We start from the raw sequence: 21,496 nt of genomic DNA, 5'->3' as shown, positions 1-21,496 counted from the left end.
AAGGTCAAGGAGGGCAAACACAGTTTCACATTTAACACAGTGTGATTATTCTGTTCCTAAATAAGTTTATTTTGTGCAGTATCTAATAAAAAAAGACTGAACAAAGTGAATGAGTTGCAAGATTAAAAATTTCAAATGTGGTGGGACAGGGCTTCTTGTAAGGAGTTTGTGATTTCATTGCTGTTTGGAAGAAGTGCAGGTAGGCTTTTGTCTTGAGGGAGATAAAGAAAAGAAAAATGACCAAAAACCCTTGACATAAGTCTTTTGGTGGGGCAATGTATTCTTCTCATATGTGGATTTTTTGCAGTCAGACGGATCTGCAGAGAGCAGAGGGATGCACATCTTCAGAGTGCCGGAATTTCTTTCTCCTCATCCAGACTTTACATTTTTATTTTTCGTTTTAATTTACTTTCCAGATAAATCTGGTGTCTTAATTGTGAAGATCTTAGAAATGTTTGAGGAGTGTACAATACAAGTTGCCATCTGCCAGCAGCTGGAACAGTCTCCTGCTACGCTTTCATCCGAGGATGCTGTCATCAATGCAGGAGAACCAATACTCAAAGTCCTCTTTGCAAGAGAGACAGCAGCTCACCTGAAGAGCAGGCCACAGGACATCATCCACATCTACCCTCCATGGTGAGTAGGGAGAACTGGCCACACTTGCTGTAGCACCGCAGTACAAAGTGGGGTTGGTAGAAAGCGGGCTGCGTTGTTGTAGGAAAGACCTTTGGGGGGTAGGAGGGGAGCAGGGCTCTCTGGTGGTCATCTGTCTCTGGCAGCTGGAAAGACTTAGGCAGACACCTTAAAGGTAGCTCAGATAACAACTAAATGTGTATCATAATGCCTCTAGTGTTGCTCAGGGCTTCAGTTTTGTTTTCACTTAATATTTTCATGTTTAGAGCGATAGGAAGGCCTGAGCAATGTCTTATCAATGATAAGGCCAATAAAGTGCATACTTTCTGGTAGCAAAGTAGTTTAGGAATGCTCATCTGTTGCTGTGAGTATGGGTATAATGTTTCAGTGGAAAAGTCTGTATTAACTGTATAGCATTCAGCAAAAATAACATGCAGCTAAAAAAAATGGGGAAAAAACCCAAGAAATGAGAGGTTCGCACTATTCTTAAGGAATCAGTAGACACCTTTTTGGTAGTTCCACATTGCTGCTGCTGTCACTGTCTTCAGTTCCCCAAATCCCTCTTCAGCGCAGCCCTTTCTGGAATTCTTCAAAATGTTTGGTCTACATTTGTGGTTTTTTCTGAATTGGATTATGTTCCTGATTTTAACGGGTAGCATAAAGCGATGAGATTTCTAGTAAAGCAGCTGGTTGTTGGTGGCTGTAGGTTGGAAGGTCTACTCTTCATAAAAATTCAAGAGACCTTTAAAGTGGGAATATTACTCCTCTTTTCACTCTTTTCCACTCAAATTATAAAAGAGGAAATATTTTTCTTCTTATGTATTTCAGCTGAGTTTTAGCCTCCAGCTCCAGTAGAATCCTGCCTTTAGTATTTGTCAATATCCTTTTGCAAAATACTTTTTTTCCTTTTTTGCAAAGGTCCATATCTGGCTTTTATCTTCATTGATAGCTGCAAATCTTTTCTGGGTTCCCCAATTTGTAATCTTTTGCTTCTAAAATGTTGTTTAACTCTTTTTGGAGGCGATTCAAAAATTAAGGGAAGATACTTGATCTGTGGTTTATTATGACTACAGATACAACTATTGATAGTTTAGATGTAAATACATTGGTAGCTAAGGGAAATACAGTAGAGTATTAATTAAGTCCTAGTCTGATATGAAATAAGTCACTGCTTTTTTTTTTTTTCTTCTTCTTCCTCCTCCCACCCGTAAGGTACTAATGTTTGTTCTTGTTTACCTTTTCCTTCAACAAGCTTCTTTTCATGCTTTACATTTCCTTTTGTTTCCCCCTGTTTTCTTCTTGTTTCTCTCCTCTACAAACTTCCATCTTAGTTCCATTTTTCTCTTCAGGTTTCCTCTGTTGTTTTTAAACCACGAGGCATTGCATTTATGCTGCTGTATCCTTCTGTATAGACCAAAGATTTTTGAACCAGCAAAACTGTTTTAGTTAGGGTATGATTCAACTTTTTTTTTTCTTCCTCCTTTTTTCTTCTCCTGAATGGTTACTGTCAGTATGCTTAGCATGTGTAAGTCCCAGACTGCTCCAGCTTGTTCCATGTCTGCTCTGGGAAGATGTAACTGCACTGATACGATCCTTTCCAGACTACAAGCATCTGTAACTGTACTAGCGTAGTCTTCTCATTTGTTTAAATTCTAAGATGTTCTGGACATAAAACTCATTCCTACATATATGTAAACTGAGATTTCTTGAGAAAACTTCATACCTGTCTGTCTTCTCAGAAATACCACTTTTTATTTGCTTTTGTTTTTTATTTTAGTAGGATGCGCTTTTCATGTAAGCAAAAGGTTATTTCATAAAACCAGAATGTTTGGGCAGGGCATATGTCTGTGTTGTCAGAGTTGCTCTCCTTACCTATGTGGCTCTCAAGACACTTTATAAAGACATTAGTCAATAGTGGCAAAACTGCATTATATCTCATCTCTAGTCTTATTTTCTATCATTTTGGAACTATCTTAATGTCAGTTGTGTCCTTATTTACTCAACCAGAAGTCAAAAGAAGTTGGACTGGATACTGTTAAGCTAAGCCTACTGGAGGCGGGGAGAGGCGAGGATGAGGGATGGGTTTTTTTAGATTATTATTTGGCACTTTTAGTTTAGATTAATTGGACTTGTACACTTAATGGAAGTTTCCTCTATCACATTTCCAAGCTTCTATTCTGTTAAACTCTTATTTGAGAGCTCTGAATGCTGAAATGTAGTTTCTGTTACTCTGCATTGAATTTGCACTTCTGTCATTAAAAACAAATACTGTTTGCGTTAAAATGTTTTCCTGTTGATTCAAATGTGTGACTAGTGTAAAAACGAATTAACCAAATCTAACCCTGACATGGTGAAATAAGCATATTTACGTATCTTATTGATATCACCAGTCAGAAGCAAAAGGGAACAAAAAAAGAAGTAGGTGGACGGAAAGACAATCCTTGAATGATCTGTGTATACTTGGGACATCGTCATCCTGTATTTTGAGATACTTGTATGGTAAGGCAGAATGGGATGAGATGGGGTGATTTATAAGTGCACTGCTGCTGCTGCTGTAAATAATGTCCTGAGAGTAGAATTTCCCAATATCTTTAAAATAACACCCCAGAATTATGTTCTGACTTTGCTGTTTGCTTTCTGACCAGGCAGCTGAGCGAGTAGGTAAGACACACAGGCTGCTGGCTTCTGTATGTGACTATTCGTGAGCAAAATTTGAATGCATCGTTTTGGAGCCGTTGTAAAATTAGACTTTGCTTTTGTAACTGTATTTGTATGTGTTGTGAACTCGGTGCACAGCTTGGTATGTGAAACATCTCTGGCAGTAGACTTGCATAAATACTTTGGGAAGCAGTGTTTAGAGATTTGTTGATATATTTGTTTGCATACAGAATCCCATGATACTTCAGCACTACAATACAAGCAATTTAATTTAAAAAATAAAATATTGGCAGGAGGCCGGTTGTAAGAATCTTATCCATCTGGATATTGCTCATGAGAGTGGTCCCACCAACTTTCAGAGGAGCTTTGTGTCAGAGTAAGAATTTGCAGGACTGAGCCCTGATTTCTTTATAAATGGATCTGGATTTCTTCGGGTCTAGTGTCCTAAGGTACATATTTACAGTCTTGAATGAAAGGGATTTCGTGTGAGAATTGTCACTTGCTATAGGGAAAGCAACCCCGATAGGCTGATTAGCATTTTCAAACCTGCGTGTCTAGTGGAGGAAGGAGCTCAGCTGCCTGGCCTCTGAGCTGTCTGATGGGAGCCTGCTCTGATCTTGGGGCTGTATAGAAGTATTATTGCAGTGTTGTATCTAAATAAAGCCTATTAACTTGGACACATCACATGAAAACGGTTGCGTGTTTTGGGCTGGAGCTGGTTTATGTCTGGCCAGCTGGGAACACAACAGGCAAAAGAACAGCCCTGCCTGCCCCTGCCTGCGTAGGCTTGCCTTTGGTTGTCTTTGCAGTACCTGAGCAATTTCTTGGATTAAGATTTTAAATGAACACCTCATAATTTTTACAAACTGAATCTGAATCATTAAGTGTTTTTAACAGCTGGAAAAGGAAAAGCTTATTACTGAGTGTAATTAAATTGATTACTAAGTATTTATTCACTTCGCAGAAATACATATCCAGCAAAAAGCGAAGACTGCTTGATACTGCAAAGACGTGAGAGAATGGGAACAAAGGCTTCCCGGTTCCACAGGTGGTGATTTTATGGCTTCAACTTACCTGGGGTTTTTTTTGTTTGTTTAATTGTAAAAATGATAGAAATAATTTACTGTACAGAAAGTGGTAAGAGTTAGTATTTTTAGAGAGTTCAGGATTCATTTTTCTGCTGACAGCAGGGCTTGAGGATAGACAGTTTCCTTTAGATACTCCTGCCTCCTGCTCATAGATATGCTTACTCTTGAATATTCAAGATAAATTAACCTGAAGAAAATAGTGCAGATTAGAATTCTTTTCCTTGCCATTAAATTTAACAACTTTGAAATGTTTTTCATGTATTTCTGAAGTTAAACCAGTAGAAGTATGTGATATTAATACAGTTGTTGGCAACAGCAATATAAACCACAGATCACATTTGATTTGGACAGGTTCAGAGCTTGAGCCGTACTTACTGAATCTGATGGTCTGGTATGAAGCCTCTAGTTCAGGAGGTTCACACGCTGCTGGTAACTGGAGGGCTGGGACGGCATGAAGGGGACAGAACCACTTCGTGTTCTGTTCTTACATTGCCTGTAAACAGTGGCTGTTACGCGCTGCAGAAGACAGGATCCCTGGCTGGATAGCCGCTATTCCCTGTGCAGCTTCTCCGTGCTTAATAAAAAAAAAAAGAGAGAGAGTTTATTTTAGGAACTCAATATGGTAAGTATATAAAACACTTAACTTCGTGACATCAACAAGCAACTTCAAAGTTGTTCTTTAGTTTCTCTTAACCTATGAAACCACAGGGAATCATAATTACTCAGCTTTGAAAGTGTTCCAGTGCCTGGTGAAAGTGTTTGATGTGGACTTCTCATTTCTACTTGCATTACACTAGATTTGTTCTCTCCTCAATGAAAGAGGGTTAGAAGAGTTTGAATTATTTGCTGCCAAGACGAGCTCATACAAAACATTGCTGCAGATCAGCTGGTGTACAGTGATGAAACCTTGTATCTCAAGTCCTTTAAGGTGGGCCAGGGATGGAAGTTGCTGTAGAAATATGCAAGCAAGCTCTGAACAAGTTTATGTACAGGAAGCAATCTAGCTTTGTGGACTTACGTATTCTTCTGCTTTAGAACTATCCTGGATATGCTGTAGGCTGTTTTGTTGGCTCAACAACAGGAATTATGATAAATGGATACGTTACTGTGATTTTTGCGTTGTCTTACTTAACACATTGTCTTACATTGCATGGTCTTACATAATCTTGGTGAGCAATAGAAGTACCAACACAGGGAGCGAACATGAAATAGGTGTTTTGAACTAGTGTGACTGGTGTTTAAGAGGGTTTGCCTTCCGTTTGATGAAGATAGAGACTTTTTATCACTGTTGCTCTCACCAGTCAAAGGAAGCATTTAAGAACATTGTTACAGAATACATGCCTATCACAAGAAAGATCATGTGAAAGTAGAATCTTGGGCTTCGTATATTAATGAAATGCAGAAACGACCTACTGCTGCTCTGTAAGAAGGAAAGCATCTATATCCTTTAAAATTTTCTCATTCCACAAAGGTAAAATACAAATATGAATTAAAGACATGTATAGAACATCTTTTGCATAAATTTCAGTTTATCCACAGAGAGACAGCTTCTTTGAATGCTTGATTGATCAGTTGGACAAAACTGATCCATGTTCACCATCTTCCTTTGACAAAACCTAAGCATTTATAAATATATGTATATACATACACATATAAATATTCAAATGGATGGAAAAGAGGGGGAAAAAGATCACCAGTCAGATCCTTCCCGTTGGGAAGATGTTAGCTGTGCCTTTACATTCTTTCTTTGAAGATGTTACAATAGCAGAGTGGGAGAACCCTGATAAGAGGGACAAGGCTCACTCAAGATAAAATTCTACAAAACTTCAGAGCTGTTAAGCCAGTGTGGGCACTATTTCTAGTGGGAATGGCCTTGGAGCCAAAGATCAGATCATATCATCTGCTTGGAATTGCTTCTCAGAGATCACGCAGTTGTGAAAATTGAAGCTCCTTTGAGAACAAGCTGAAGCAGCTGCAGGTTTCTTGCAAGTGTTCATATTTTTTTTGTTGTTAGGATATACCTTTCCTAGTGCAGTCACTTCAAAAGAGATTAGTTGTCTTTTGAGAATAGGAATACATATACTTTTTGTGAACTGAAAGTTGTCTCTAGCCAGCTTTTAATATAATTTCTTCAATACTTCTGTTCCTTTATCCATTTTGACAGAGTAATCCTTAGGATTTACTCATTTTTCTGTTTTTAAAAAGAAATTTTTTTGTCCATCCCCTCATGTAAAGGGAGAAAGTTGTATCTGTACAGCTGCTCAGATATTTCATGTCTCTAGAACTAAAGAGATTAAGCCATTAGTATTATTTGTGTTTGTTCACCTTGCATGTAGAAAATTGAAATAACACTATTTCTTAGTAATCAAATCAATGAATAATTATATTTCTTCATAGGTGGATGACATAATTGGAAAAATATAGAATTACAAAGCTTTGATTCCAAAGGAGAACGAGTAATTTATGCCATTTCTGTGATTTGTCACAACCACCTGAAGCAACAGATACCTGGTATTTCGGATATGGGCTATGTCTAATAAACATAGTAACATCATCACACTTTTACAGTGAGATAGACTTGTTTATTTTTATAACTATGGCATAGATAGATGTATTATATGAATGCCATCCATAAACTATTAGTACCCTGAAAAACAAAGATGAAAGACCTGCTTTCTATGAAAGGGGTTTTCCAGGGAGAAAAGAATGGAAACACGTTTGGGGAAGATGGGAACCTCAAGATAGTAAATCCATAATTCTGTAGAAGATTAAAACTGGATTTTTAAACATGACTGACTGTCTCTGGGCTAATAGCTGATGGTATCTCGACAGGCTGAAAAAGGGGACTTTCCAGTGTATTGTACCAATGAAGTGCTGGGTTTTGTTGATACGTTTGTTTGCTTTCAGCCAAATCAGAGGGGTCGGAAGCGAGTGGTGTGTTTGCAAAGCAGCAGCTTGCTTTTTAGATCAAGGTTGAAATGCATTGTTATCGGCACAAAAACCTCCAGCAGGGGTAGAATACGTCTCCCTGTCCGGATGGATGTCTGAATTGGGTACATGCAGTCAGTTGTTATGCTCCTGGCTCAGGCGAGCAGCGAGGACTGCCCAGGCAGCCTGCACAGGGCTCGCCTAGAAGGAGCATTGTGTGTTGTTCTTGGGAGGTAACTCTGTGCTCCCGAGGGAGCCTCCACCAGGATGACTTTCTTCAATATGGACCGTTTCACTTGTAAGAATAAAGGAAATGTAGAAAAGACACAGGGAATGTAAATAGCCTGGTTTATGCTGAGGGCGTGGTTTTCTAGATTTTTGTTAAATACTAGATACTGTCCAACATTGATCCTACTGGAATGATTGTAGTGTTCAGTTAATGGGAAAAATCTTAATCACCTCACTGTGGTGCTTACATGTTGAGGAATTAGCATACATTTGAGTCCCTGGTTTTTAGGAACAGGAGAGGAAAATTATGGTTTTAAACATCCATTCTTTACAGTCAGTGATGCTGTTTACATTTGAATTCTTAAGTTACTGGAAAAAATATTCAGCGAGAATGAAAACGTCCTATCCTACTAATCGCAAAATATTCTCATCCTGAAAATCTAATAATGTGTACTTTTTTTTTAATGAAAGGTCTGTACTTGAAGCTTTCCAGCTTTTATAAGTGAGGAAATTCCAAGCATTTTGTAGTGACAGATACCGTTAGTGGGTTGTTGTCCACTGACGTCAAAAACAGAGGATGGTGAACAGCTTTGTTCAAGTCAACGAAAAATGTACGGTCTTGGATAAACTCTGTGTTAGCAACGGAGCTATCAATGATATATGAGCAGCTTCACATGAGTTCCCATGTGCGTTCAATCCAATGCTAAATTCCAGATCTTGTTTAATGAGCAACTGATGGAGCCAAGACCTGGCACTGCACAAAATCCTACAGTCTGCTTTATCCAGTCATGAAGGAAAAACAAGCTAAATAAGTTCAGATGAACAAGTTCAGAATTACTGCGGGGTTATTAAAAAGTTGTGATTTGTATTCCTCTGCTAATGTTTATGACTAACACATTTGAGACGTGTAAAACAATACTTAATTTGTAAAAAGACTATGTGCCAAAATTCCTGCAGTAGTTTAACCACTAAAGAGCAAGTTTTGACTGTGTGAATGGGTTTTTTTAAATGTTTAAGATTATCAGTAATCAGCTAATCTTTTTAAAAAATTTACATTTTGAAAAATGATGATTTCTTCTTGTTGGATTGCTGTTCAGCCCTTTCACTTTGTGAAATACAATGTATTTCCATAGCTTATCATGGAGAAACAATTTTAAAGTGAAGTGCCATTCTTTTTAGCAGGTGTGATTTGCTACTGTAATGGTAGGTGTGTAGTTATGGTAAGATTTTTACATGGAGTTCTGTATGCAGTTATGTTGGGCTTTGAATATGCTGGATATTTTATACCACAGTGGTTTTCACGCTAAGCATGCTTGTGTATGCAATTTTGTATGGGCAAAGAGATGGATAAAGTGTGAGTTTACCAAATTGTCATGTCTGGCGATTCCCTTCAACATGAGGGTATGCTTTCTCAGAGTCCTCCTCCTGAATGTCATATTTAAGTGTGGGTAAGCAAAAGTTAACTACTATACTCCTAGCAGGAATAATAATTAAAACCCCAAGTATTTCAAAAGGGGAATGTTGCTTTCAAATATTTGAAAAATTTGGAATGTCGCTACCCAAAACGCAGTATTTAAAACATCTCTGCTATCCTGGGGGGTGAGGGCATGGGGGGAAGGGGAAGAACAAATTTTTGCTGTTAATTCTACCAGGCAGATTGCTTTCCTTTCAGTAAAAGCTCATGGAAAAAATGCCCGTGGTTTTATGTATTTTTGGCAGCAAGAACACCCTTTGGTATATAAAGCGGTTCAGCTGTGAAACATTCAGTGCAGCCTTTTGTGTGTTTGATGAAGCTTCTCTTCCTACCAATCTTCTGAGTCAACATTAACCATGCAGATTGCAATGTATTACTTCTCCCTGAGTGGTAGGCTCCTTTGACAGCTTCCTGAGATGTCTTGGAAAAGTATTCCTCTTGTTACTGTCCCAGTACGGCCTTCTGGCAGACCAAGTTTCTCCCAGCAGAAGTATCAGTATCCATGAGATTAGAAGTGGTGTACAACCATTAATTTTACCTTTGAGGGATTCACTGTGTGTTTTGAAAGCCAAACCACTGATGTGGCTCCAAAAAAATCATACTTGGCAGTATGTGGGAAGGGTTTTTTTTTCTGTGTTTGTCATTTTTTGGTGGTTTTTTTTTTCCTCTCTTTAACCTCTTTGGGCTCCTGAAATGGTATCTGTTGTCTGTCTCCTTGATAAAAGAGTTAAGAAGCCTAGTGAACATTTCTGTGAATGTTTCTGGTTTTGATGATTCTTTATCTCCCCCTTTCTTAAGTCTTGGATTTTTATTTTTTTAATAAGTGGTGCATGTTTGTGGTAGAGCAGATCATGTTGATGGGCTTTGCATAGTCTTCCTGGGAGTCATTGTCCATAGTCAGTCTCCATGGTCCTTGGCTGGCGTAAAAGAGAGGACTGCATGTCCACCTTGAAGCTGCTGTTGCTGTTCACAGCACATCTGTTAGTGCAAACCCAAGTCTGTCAGCATTGTCAGCTAATACCTTGTAATTTGAACTGAGGCTGTGAAGAAATACCCCCTTTTGCCATCTCCAAAGTATTGTTGGGACAGACATTGTAAATCGTAACTTAACTACTCCGAAAAAAACTGGCAGAATATCTACTTGAATGCTGCGTGCTGCAACACACTGAAAGCACTGAACTTGAGAACACTTTAGAATCAGTATAAAACCATAAATTGCATTGATTGTATTTGTGTTTTCATTTGTCTTCCCAGCACGGCACAGCATGTCTGCCTTTTGTGTTTCCCGGAAACAAATCACTCCTCCGAGTTGAGGTTCATTTTTGAGAAACGTGGACAATGCAGCTATGTGAGACTTGTACATTGCATTTGTCCCTTAGCAAGTACTGCTTGTCTTCTGGTTCCCTGAGCTTGTCATAAATATTAATTTAATAGGGCTGGTACTATTTTATGCATTGTGAATGTACAGATTGAGGAAGAGATAAATTTTATTGATATGGGCTGTTGCTGGAACTTACAGGGTTTGTAGGTTTAAAGGAGCCCAGGTTTACAGCATATGTATATCGTAGTTGTTCTTCAAATTATTTGAAAACTTTTTATATAGAATAGGATAGTTCTTTATTATCTTACCAAATATTTCTTACCTTCCATTCTCTCACACAAAAATAGATAAGCTGCCCAGTATTTTCTTTGTCTTTTTGCAGCCTCCTTTGGCTGACGCTCATGGCTTGTGGTTTGAGAAGTTGTGCATGAGGTGATGTTTAATTTTGCTGGGAGATATTTGACTCTAGGAGCTGACTTTCCAATCTTGCTGTGCAGCAGGGAGCCATTTGCTAGCTATACTCAAAACCAAACCCATTTTAAAAACAAACATCAACATACCACATTATCAAGTTCTAGAACAGTCCACCTAAGCCTTGAGAATTGCCTTTGGTTACTGGTCACTTCAGATATGGCTGTAATTTCCTGATTTTTGAGGACTGCTGCTCAGGAGGGAATGGAATCCCATTAGGTTTACTGGTTACCCTGAAATTGCCCTTAGCACCAGCTCAGCTTAGAGGAGAAAACAAGGGGGGAAATTATTTCCATAACCTAAATATAAATGACACCTTTTGGGGGGTGGGTGGAGGGTGGAAGCAACTTTTATATCTATTTATTTTTTAGATTAGACTGCATATAAAAGTATTCTCTTCCTGTGTCTTCCAGTTGTTAATTGGTCAGGATCCTTACCTGTGATCATGAATCTTGTTCTTAGGCAAACCCTACACATTGAAAATTGCCTTCATTGAAGAGGTCTGAGATTTTGGAAATATGTGTAATTCTTACATGTAAAGCCCCTCTATGTCTGTTTAGATTAAACTCTCAATACCCATTTTCTAAACTAATATAGGTACTACTTGGTTGCAGTGTTGATTTTTTTTGAAGCTTTTCCTGAAAAGTAATTTCCTATCCCACATCAGCTGTGTTGATGTACTTTGGCTATGTCTAGATAGAGCATTTTCCATCCAGAATGTGGACTAAATTTATTAGTTAATATATTAGATTTTTTATTATTAATAGTTTGTTTATTTAACTGCTATCACAATGCTACTGTTTTATTAACTATACATGTATTGTGGACAATTCAGAGGAAAATACTCCCTGCAAGCTAGCAAGACAAAATCCAGCCTTACTGTATAATCTCATGAGATGTTAAAACTTGTATAAAATGCATATATTGACATGTGTAAAGCCTACATTATGAAAACGTAGAAGCCAGAGTAGCACACGTGGTTTGTTATCGCTCTTGACTGAAACTGGGCATGATCGTAATCAAATGCGTTAGGGCTGGAGTCTGGAATGAGAGGTCTTCAAGTCTGGGCATCAAGAGAGAGGTACTTTCCTCCCCTTACCTTCTGCTTCGGCTTTCGTGAGCTTCCTAAGCTATTTTGGAAGTGACACGTTGGCGATGCATTCAATGCTGTCTTTATTTTACTATGTGGTGAAGAATGCTTTCCCTTTATTGTATTTCCCTTCCGTGTGCTGCGCTTGTTGTCCCTCGGTTGTACCAGACCAGTTGTTCTTGGGACTGTGCTGGATGCTGAATCAATTAAATCATTTGCTTTGAAAATAAAATATTTTAAGTTAGGGTTGTTGAGCAATATGGTTTACAGCGTGGTCTGCAGTGGCACCAAAGACCCAACTGAACAGGCATGCAGTGGGGCACGGGCTGGGCTGAGCCTCGCAGGGTGGGAGCGTTTCAGGTGGTGTCGTGAACATCATATAAAGACCTACATTTCTCTTTGAGAAATCCCTGCCGACAGGAGTCATTTTACACAGCGCAGTGGTGGGAAAACACGTTTCTAAATCGCATTTCCACAGCAATTCCCGGGTGGGGTGGAGGGCTGGAGGGCTGGCCGAGTCCCGCGGTTGCAGGTACCCCGGTGGGGCTCGGCGCCTCCCGCCGCCGGCAGCGCCCGCGGCCCTGCCCTTCCCGCCGGCTGCGGGAGGTGGCAATGTTGTCAGCAGAAGCCCAGGTAAAACTGGTCTCGGGTGACTGATCTCTCCGAGATAGCCTCAGCGCTTATTTGTCCAGAACTTTTTCTGGCGTCAGAGTTTCATTTCCGTGAAGTAAGGGTCTGTAAAAGGGGGATTTGTTTAGTTTTGTGCACCATTACTTTTGCACAACTTCTAATAACTCGGTACATTATCTATTCTGAATGTACTGATGTGCATGAGGCTGTCACCACCACCACGCTGTTTTACACAACTTTCTTCTTCATAACGCTGAAGAAGGCTGCGTGTCATTTAGTTTAACACTCTTAAAGACTTCTCCGTACCGGTTGTTACTGACCTTGCGTACTGACAAACCATCCTCTACCCATGGAGCAAAACCGATCTGTTAACTGAAGTTTCATTTCTCCAAAACACTTGTAAATGTTTCTGAAACCCACTGTAATTTTCTGCCCCCTTCCCCCAAGATGTTTACAAACTTTGCTTTGAAGTGAGCTTGCCAGGAGAGAAACTGAGAGCTTCCCGGCATGCCATGGGTTTTGTTAAGAGCTACCTCCTGGCTATGATGGGCTTTTAACCTGTTGAAAGCCTAACAGACTTGTTAGTGGGTTTGGTGAGGATGTTTTTCTTTTCTTTTCATATTTCAACTAACTCCTTGAATCTTTTTAACTACTTCAGATGATCCTCTCTAAGACTTTTGTGTCTTGTGATTTTTAACATTTTATTCTGTCTAATGCTAATTCTCCACCCTCGAGGGAAAGCACACAAGTTCTTGTTTTATGTTATCCCATTCCTTTCCTCTTGACTCTCGTCTCTTGATTCTGCTGTGGTAAATCCATCATTGATTTTAAATTATTATGGAACCTTTGAATATATTTAATTACTGAGTTCACCTCTCATTCTGTGTTCCTTACCAAGCTTCTCTAACAAGATGTAATGGATTTCATCCATTTAGGAGGTCAAAAGGGGGAAAAAATACAAATTCTTGATGTACTTTACGGTAAGCAGAGAGCAAATAGGATGACATTATATTGTAATCCCCCACCCTCCTACTTAACTTTATTTGCAACACAGATGACAGTTTTTGTTGGACTTCTTATCTAGTTACTTGTTGTTTTTCATAAGGAAGGAAGACAGAGTTTAGGCGCCTAATGCTGTACAATTTCTAGGAGTTTAAATAATCAATCTGAAAGTTGTGTGTGTGTGTGTGTCCCCTTCCTGACCAGTGTATTTCTTGGGGATGCTACTCACTGCATTAAATAGACACTGAAGGCTTCTGGTACTTCTTTGGTCTCTGTTAAACAAAGATTCTTTGCTGAGTAGCAAAATTTGTTGCTGTATGGATACTTTGCCTACCACTGCTCTTCACTGTATTGTGCAAATGGTCCAGCAGTTGTCCACGGGAACCCTGGATAATGGCTCCTTAGTATCACAAAAGAGTAAAGACAGGCTTTCAGAAACCAGTTGGGGTTTTGAGCCGTTCGTCTGGCAGAATCTGCTGTATTCTGACTCTCCAAATCAAATGACAAGCCAGTGAAAGCTTTTTTTTGAGAAATCTGATTTGCTGAGCTGTGTGGGAGACTTTTCCTTTTCAAAATTGAAACTGGAAAACCAATAATCTCCAACTCCAAAGAGGAAACAATTTAAGATACGGTGGGTTATTACCACCGTAATTTTTGTAATTATTTCTTTTTGTAGTAATTGCAGTATCAGTCTTCTTATTGCTTTAAGAATAAAGTGAATATGAAGAAATACTTCATCTTGGCACTATCCATTGGACTTTTCTTTTTTTAGACACTGCTAAGTAATACGGTCTCATACTGTTGTGATAATAATAATATGGCTGTCCAAGCAATAAAGCTAAACAAATTGAGGCAAAAGCTTCATGATCATAAAATTTTCACATTAAAGGAAGTAGATGCTACGTGCAAATATAAAATGTGGAAATAAACATATTTAGAATTTTTGTTTTTTCTTTCCAAACCGAAAGGAAAGAAGAGACCTCCCTGTGATTTCAGAGTATTGTTAACAAGCCCTCATAGCTATTAGGAGCCTGAAACAGTAAACAGCTTAGTAACAACATAATTATATCAATAAACGTAACATCAAAATCACTCCCAAAATTTATGTACAGATGGTTCCATTTTACATTACAAAAGAAGTTTTCTGAAGTCCATTTGCCTAAAACAAAGTTTTTAATGGAACAGCTTAATGATTTGACCTCAGATCTGCATATCCTTTTTTTGAATGTAAATATGAATACCAAGGCAATTAACTCGGTAATTTACCCAGTCAGGCCGAGTTGAAGTTCTGTAGGTAGGTATTGCTTTAAGCGCAGTTGGCATGCTGTCTCCTGCATGCTGATGTGCTCTTGCTCAAGCGTGTATAGGGCCCTCGAAGTGTCTTAGTGCTAGGGATAGTTCACCCTCAGGAAGTTTGGTTTAGATAAGTATCTGAATTTTTTTGGGTACCGAAATCTGGAACGCTGCGGCGAAATCTGATGAGCACAGGCTCTCAGATCTGAGTCAGCAACAGGGCTGGACCCGCTCCTGTTGTTCAGCACTTCCACTGCCAGGTCCAGCCAGCAGCAGAAAACAGAGACGCATGAAAAGAAAAACCGGAGGGAAGAGGAGGGGAGCATACTTCACAAAAGTACAGACAGACTTCAAGACAGAGTTTGTGTCGGTTGTGCGCAAAGGTGAGGAGCTGTGAAGAAATTGCCATCTTCTCCCAGTACAGCCTTCCAAAACCTCAAGGGGGAGTTTTGGTTCTCAGGGGGCTCTGCTCTTAGCCCTGTGTAAACAGGGCTGTGCATCATTAGCAGCTGGTGTCTGGGTTCTTTGTCTTACCAGATGTAAACGTGAACATATGAAATTAAGGGTTTTTTTCCCCTGATTCTGATCCTTTGCAGTTAAAAGTATTTCAGCTGTTACAGGGCACACTGTTATCAATTGCAATTTTAGTCTTGAAGAAAAAGAGTTATCCACTCAAACGGCAGTGTAAGCAAGAGAGGTATGGAAAAGTAACCAGGAAAAGAAAGCCGACATATTTTTCTTACTGATGTCTGGGTATTACTCAATTTTCTGATCTCTTTTTCTCTGCACCCATTGTTTTCTAAACCTCGTTACTCGTGAATGAATCCCTTTTCTATAAGTTCAAGAAAAGAAAGACGCTTCTCCCTCTAGAAGTCAAGTAAGCTGCTGTGGTTCTGCCAATTGGTAGCAAATATGTATCACTGTGTTATTCTTTTGGTGCAAAATAATCTTTTCATTAGAGTATCTGTAGTCTTCTGAGGCTGAATTTCCAATCTAGTGTCCACTTCATCCGTAGAGATCAATGGAGGGAGATCAAATCACTTGCCAGGTTTTGCCGCGAGAACATTGTCCATGACTGTATGGCAGTGCATGCTTGGTACAAGGCTCGTGAGCCACAGGTTCTTGAGGCGGCCTCCTGAAACACACCTGAAGCTTAATTCTGTGTACCACACATAGAAGGAAGTTCTCACTGTGACTTCATTCATGCTCTTGGCATCCCAACATTATTCCTGGTGATAAAAGAAAAATAGAATGAATAAGCAGCTAAAACATAGGAGAGGAGAATGAATTTAAGCTTCGGGGAAGCTGAGAACACACCCCGAGTTCTCATCACTTGTGTATGCTGTGCCCATTCTAATCCCCATCCAGACTTCAATACTAGGGATTAAGCAGTCAAACATTTTAAAATGTTCATCTTTCAGAAATTATCTAAAGTCTGCTTTTCAGAAGTGACCTATTATGATTTGGCTGTATTTACATTTTGATAAGGTGAAGTTTATTTAAAAAAAAAAAAAATCATTTTTGAAGAAAAAAGGGAGAACTTTTAAATCCCTAATACATAGCTGAAAAACCCTGTATATTTCTATCTTTGCATATAATATAAAATAAAGAACAGAAAATGGAGAAAAAATGTCAAGAACCAAAAAGTGTGTAATATTCTTCAATGGCTGCAGGCCACCTTAGCTTGTGCTTAATTTTAGAAGGTACTGAGGACATACTTCAGTTTCTTTGGCTTTTAGCTTAGAAAATCAATCAGTTCTACTGAGCCACTGCTTTTATTTTATTTAGGTAATAGAATATTTTTCTTATGTTTCGTTCTACTTCTGTTTTTCAGTGATAGAAACTTCTTGCACTTTCCTTTTGTCTCATTTTGTTGCAAAACATGAAAAAAAAGGTACTATTTTTAATAGTCATGTATACTGATGGCTGTCTGTTGACATCAGTGAACTTCAGTTATGTTTATATGTGTATATATAAAAGCACAGATCAGCTGTTATTTTCGGTAGCCATTGGCTGCAATGGCTGCAGGAAGCCGACTAGTGCTTTTCGAGGTCCCCATCAAGCTTTATAAAATAAAATGAATTAGTCTTCTTGTTGTCATGTTTTCCAACAATACCAATTTGTTTAGATGATACATCATTTGAATACTTGTGACGTCTGGAGAAGAGGGCAAAAAAGGTGGTTTTGGGTTTTTTAGCTGGTCAGACGTGGCCAGCTGGGGTAACCAACACTTGCAGGCTTCTTACCAGGAAAGCAATGTGTTTACTTACCATGTGGTTCTTCAGAGAGCAGGTTTCCTTAAAAAAGTTGTAGATAGCATGAGGTTGGTCAGAGGGTAGCCGTATTTGTTTGCCCTTTTAGTAACAAGCCCCTACATTAGGAGAAAACTCAAACATTTTTTATTTCTTAAGTTGCCATGAATGGAGTGAGAATCTGGGGAACTGGGACTGACACACCATCTGCAGGTTTTGGACCCATGTGGATCTTGATGCGTAGGACTGCAGCTGAACGGATAGAATAACCCTAACAGCACATAGCTGATTAATTACAATTAATATTGAAAGTGATGCAACTGTCTTGCTTAGTGTTTCCAGATCTTTATTTTTTCATTGTGGTCAGTCAACATTGAGAAATTTATATTTATTATGTAAATATTTGGAGGGAAAGTGATATATGCAAATATTTATTACCACCAGTCATACTCTTTAGCTATTCAGGATGAGTTTTGGCTTCCTTTGTATTCCCTGGAAAATAATTATTAAACTAATATCCACACGTTAGCATTTTGTTGGTTTTGGAGTGATGAAATTATATTTTAAACTTTTTGTTATACGATTAGAGACACATGAAATGGAAAAGTGTTTCTTGAAGAGCTCTTTCTTCACATCCTCTAGAATTGAAGGTTTTTCCATATTCTGTTTTTTTCATATTCCTTAACCTACCTTCCCCTTCCCTTGGCATGGTGGAATTGGGGAACTCTCCTTCAGCTTCATCATGGATCTGGTAACAACTACTGTTTCCTTCTACTCTTCACCGTCTTTGATACAGTTGTTTATTAAAATATGCGGAGATTTGTTTTTCCAGGCAAGACGTTTTATAGAATTTTAAAAATTTATGTCCAAAAAATATCAGACTAACTAGACTAAACATATCGAAAGGAGTAAACTCACTGACTGCAACTCAGCTGAGAATCTCTCTTGTATGATTTTAGCTAACAGTTAGTTTAAGAGTAGAATAAAATAATGCCATTTATTGTTAACATGTTCTGATAAATGAAATTAGAGATGTGCAGAGTTGAAATCCCACCCCATCTGTCTCATTTTCTCATGTGTTAGAAGGTAGATATTGTATGAAAAGAGAAAAAACTGAGAAGATCCGTGTTCCAGAGCCATGTTTGATGAAGGCCGCCTGCCTAGGTATCCTTATCACGTCATGATCTCTCGTGAATGTCTTAAAAGTGAAAAAACAAAGCGCCCCACAACAGCGCGTCACTGTTTTCCTTGGCACCCTTCTGCAGCGTGCCTGCATGTGAAGAAATGAGAGGTAAAATGAAAGAATCATAGAAGTCCGTGCCTAAGCTGATTTAAACCTACCAGGGACCCGAAGTTTATCCGAAGCAGAAACTCCTATTTAAGGGCCGGAAAAAGGGGTACGTGGAGCGGCTCTGGGGTGGCTTGAGCCCACGTAAGGACACCTGGCTGGGGCACTGCCGCCCCTTCCTAGGTTTATTTAAGCTCTGTATTTGTGGGGAAAGCAAGTAAACACCAGGAACGATATGCAGTCTCTTAAATAAACGCTGTTTTTGCAGGACCGAAAACTCGGTGGCTGCCCTTGCCGCCTCTAACTTTAACGGCGAGGAGCTTGGGGGGTGGCTGAGGGCAGGCGGCAGCTGCCGGCAGGCCCCCAGCGCTGGGCCGAGCCTGGACTTTCCGGGCCGGGCGGTGGCGGCGGGCCGTGGCGGCCGGGCGGGCCGTGGCAGAGGGCCATGGTCGGGAGGAGGAGGAGGAATGCTGCCGCCCTGACGTCAGGAGCTGCTCCTGGGAATGTTTTGCATTCCTCTTCCTGGCAGTGGTCAGGTGGCTTCCAGCAAGAAGGAAGGAACAGCCGCTTCCAAAAAGAAAAAAAGAAAAAAAACTAAAATGAAAAAAAAAAGAGGGGGAGAGAGCGCGCGAGGAGGAAAAGAACACTTTATAATAAAAGTATTGTGGGGGAGGCACTTTTATTAAAAGCCAGATTGGGAATTGGAACCAGATGTTCTGCATTCGAAAGCTGCACGAATGTTAAATGCGTCTATTAATGACTGTGATGGCTGAGGTATTTGGCTATCTGCCTCACTTTAATCTCATTGCTCTGTATTTAAAAACAGTTGAGAAAAACAGATTTTTTTTTTTTTGTACCCAACTTTAGGCAGCTTCCTTTATACAAATGTTAACTTAAAAAAAAAAAAAAGAAAAAAAAAAGAGACAAGATTTTTCTGGGAGAATAGCCACATATTTGAAAGCAAGAAACAAGCAGAAAAAGAGTCAACATTTGTCTTGTTTTTCTGTTAGTTTTAACATACGTTTTGCACTGAAAATTTATGTCTTGAAATTCGGTTTGCTTCTTGATTTGTGGTTGTTGGATAATGCGTATGATGTAAGCTGGAGAGGTCAGAACATGCAATTACTCTTGTTCACAAAGTACTTCCTATTCCCTTAACTCTCTCTCTTTAATGTCCCTGTGAAAGTTTGTGTTTAAAGCAAAACAAGAGTAGATGCTCAGTCTGAGCTGGGTAATGTCGGAACTGCGTTCACCACTGGCAGTACTTGTGAAATAACTGCTTTATATCTAAAGACAGACCCGAGCGCATGTTACATCGCAGTTTCAAGAGCAATGTCTGCACCTTGGTGGTTAGACACTTTGGGAGTAACGAGCATCGAGAGCTGCCGTGGGGACTTCTGGTTTGTGCCTCAGTGGGGGCAAGATACCTGACAACTCCGTAGCCTGCACAGACGCAGGCAGATTTGGGGTGTCTCCCAGGCAGGCGTGCATCCTCCCATCGCGAGGCTCCGTTGTATGTGGGTTGTACGGCTTTCTGTGTAAAGCAAGGACTGCTGGAGGGAGGGAGGGAGCTGCGGTCATGTCTCCCTTCAACTCACAGGCATGGCGATTACCTAAAGCCGCAGCTGCTTCGTCATCTTGAGAGGGGAAAGCAATTGCTTTCTCTGTACCCTGTTGGGGAACCCCCTCTTTACCTGGTGGGGCACGGCTCTGGTTTTTAAGAATTCAGACTTCTGCAGGCACGGGACAGATCCTGCCTGGGGCTGATGGAGCGGAGCTGCCTCGGGGTTCAGGGTAGGAGAGCCCATCCGCTTTAAATGGCACCGTAGAGCCTTGCCAGCGACCTTGTCTGACATGATTTTTTTTTTTTAATTAATCTTGTATTTTCCTATTTATCAGCACTGCATGAAGTTGTGTTTGTCTGCTGACCGAGGAGTGAGCAGAGCTGATTCCCTGGGCAGTGTATTCGGGGTGGGGGGGCGGCAGGAAGCTGTCGGGACGGGGAGCGTTTGGTAGTTTTGGTGAAGTTTTCTTGAACTGTGTCCCCAGCTCTGGTGAGGCCCGTGACCGCCTGCCTGTTTCCTGGTACCGGCTGAAGTGCACAGGCGGCTTCCTGCTACAGGGTGGATGTTCTGCTGAGGAATTTCCAGAAATGCTGAGAAGTGCTGACTCACAGCTTACAGGCCCCGGCTGGGCTGAGGGGAGGTTTTCAAGTCCTTGGCTGAAGCCAGCAAAAAATGTTGCTGTAATGTACTGTTTTATTTTTAGCAAGGGGGGAGGCTGTGTTGCTTAGGATGAAATGCTTGCGAGTGGTTTCAAAATGACAGACACTTTTAATATTTTTTTTCTTTTCTATTTTTAGAACTTGGAAAACAGGTTGTTTTGCTAAAATACAGACGCTTCTCTGTTTCCCCAGTAAACGGGTTGTTGTAAAGGAGCTTTACGGAGTTCATGCAGGAAGGCTTTCACCACCACTGCAGTTCAAAATGTCCTTCAGGGTAGGAGATACTAAAGTATTTGAGACTGAAACTCAGTTGGCACCTACTTGCGTCTATTTCTCACTTCTGCTGAGGTGGGACTGCAGCTCCAATTGTTGGAGCTGAAATGTAGCCAGGTATTTGGTTGCTGCTATTACGAGATCATTGTAAAAGCTTGGTGCTTGGGTTTCATTCTCCCTTGTTTTTAGCAGTCACTTCACAAGTAATTGACTGTGCATTTTCTTTCTTTCTTTCTGAACAGAAAGTGCCCTATACTATTTTACGTTAATGTTAGCCAGAAACTAGGTTGAGGGAGGAGTCATTTTGAGCTGTACCACCTCTCAAAATATAATTTTGGTGATTAGATTGTAGGGGCAAAGTTCAATTTTTTTTATTTTACATTTAGTACATATTTTTGAACGTATTCTTGTGTGTGCATATTGTTTTTCTGTTGAGCAAGCACTGAGTACTGTGGGATGATCTCCAATGTATGCGCTGTCCCACAGAGTATCATAAATGGAATACAAATTTATAAAAACTCTTTTACACTTGCTTCTAATTTCTAAAATTCGGTGTCAGCTGTTCTTCATTCACAGCTCTGTACCTCTGTGTATAGAACAGTTTGAGGCCCTTTTTTACATCTTACTATTGAACTATGTAACA

General features: G+C 39.9%; 1 protein-coding gene across 1 annotated transcript in view; it reads left to right on the top strand.

Moving 5' to 3' along the window:
• SPIDR (scaffold protein involved in DNA repair) overlaps nt 1–21,496 on the top strand; it is a 202,656-nt gene that overhangs the window by 77,243 nt on the left and 103,917 nt on the right. The window contains exon 8 of the mRNA XM_075141899.1: nt 417–636. Within this exon, the coding sequence (XP_074998000.1) occupies nt 417–636 (220 nt within the window). The remainder of the gene's footprint in view (nt 1–416; nt 637–21,496) is intronic.

The sequence above is a fragment of the Calonectris borealis genome, chromosome 2 (assembly GCF_964195595.1).
Source record: "Calonectris borealis chromosome 2, bCalBor7.hap1.2, whole genome shotgun sequence".
Classification (NCBI taxonomy): domain Eukaryota; kingdom Metazoa; phylum Chordata; class Aves; order Procellariiformes; family Procellariidae; genus Calonectris; species Calonectris borealis.
This window is presented reverse-complemented; position numbering and strand designations above follow the sequence as displayed.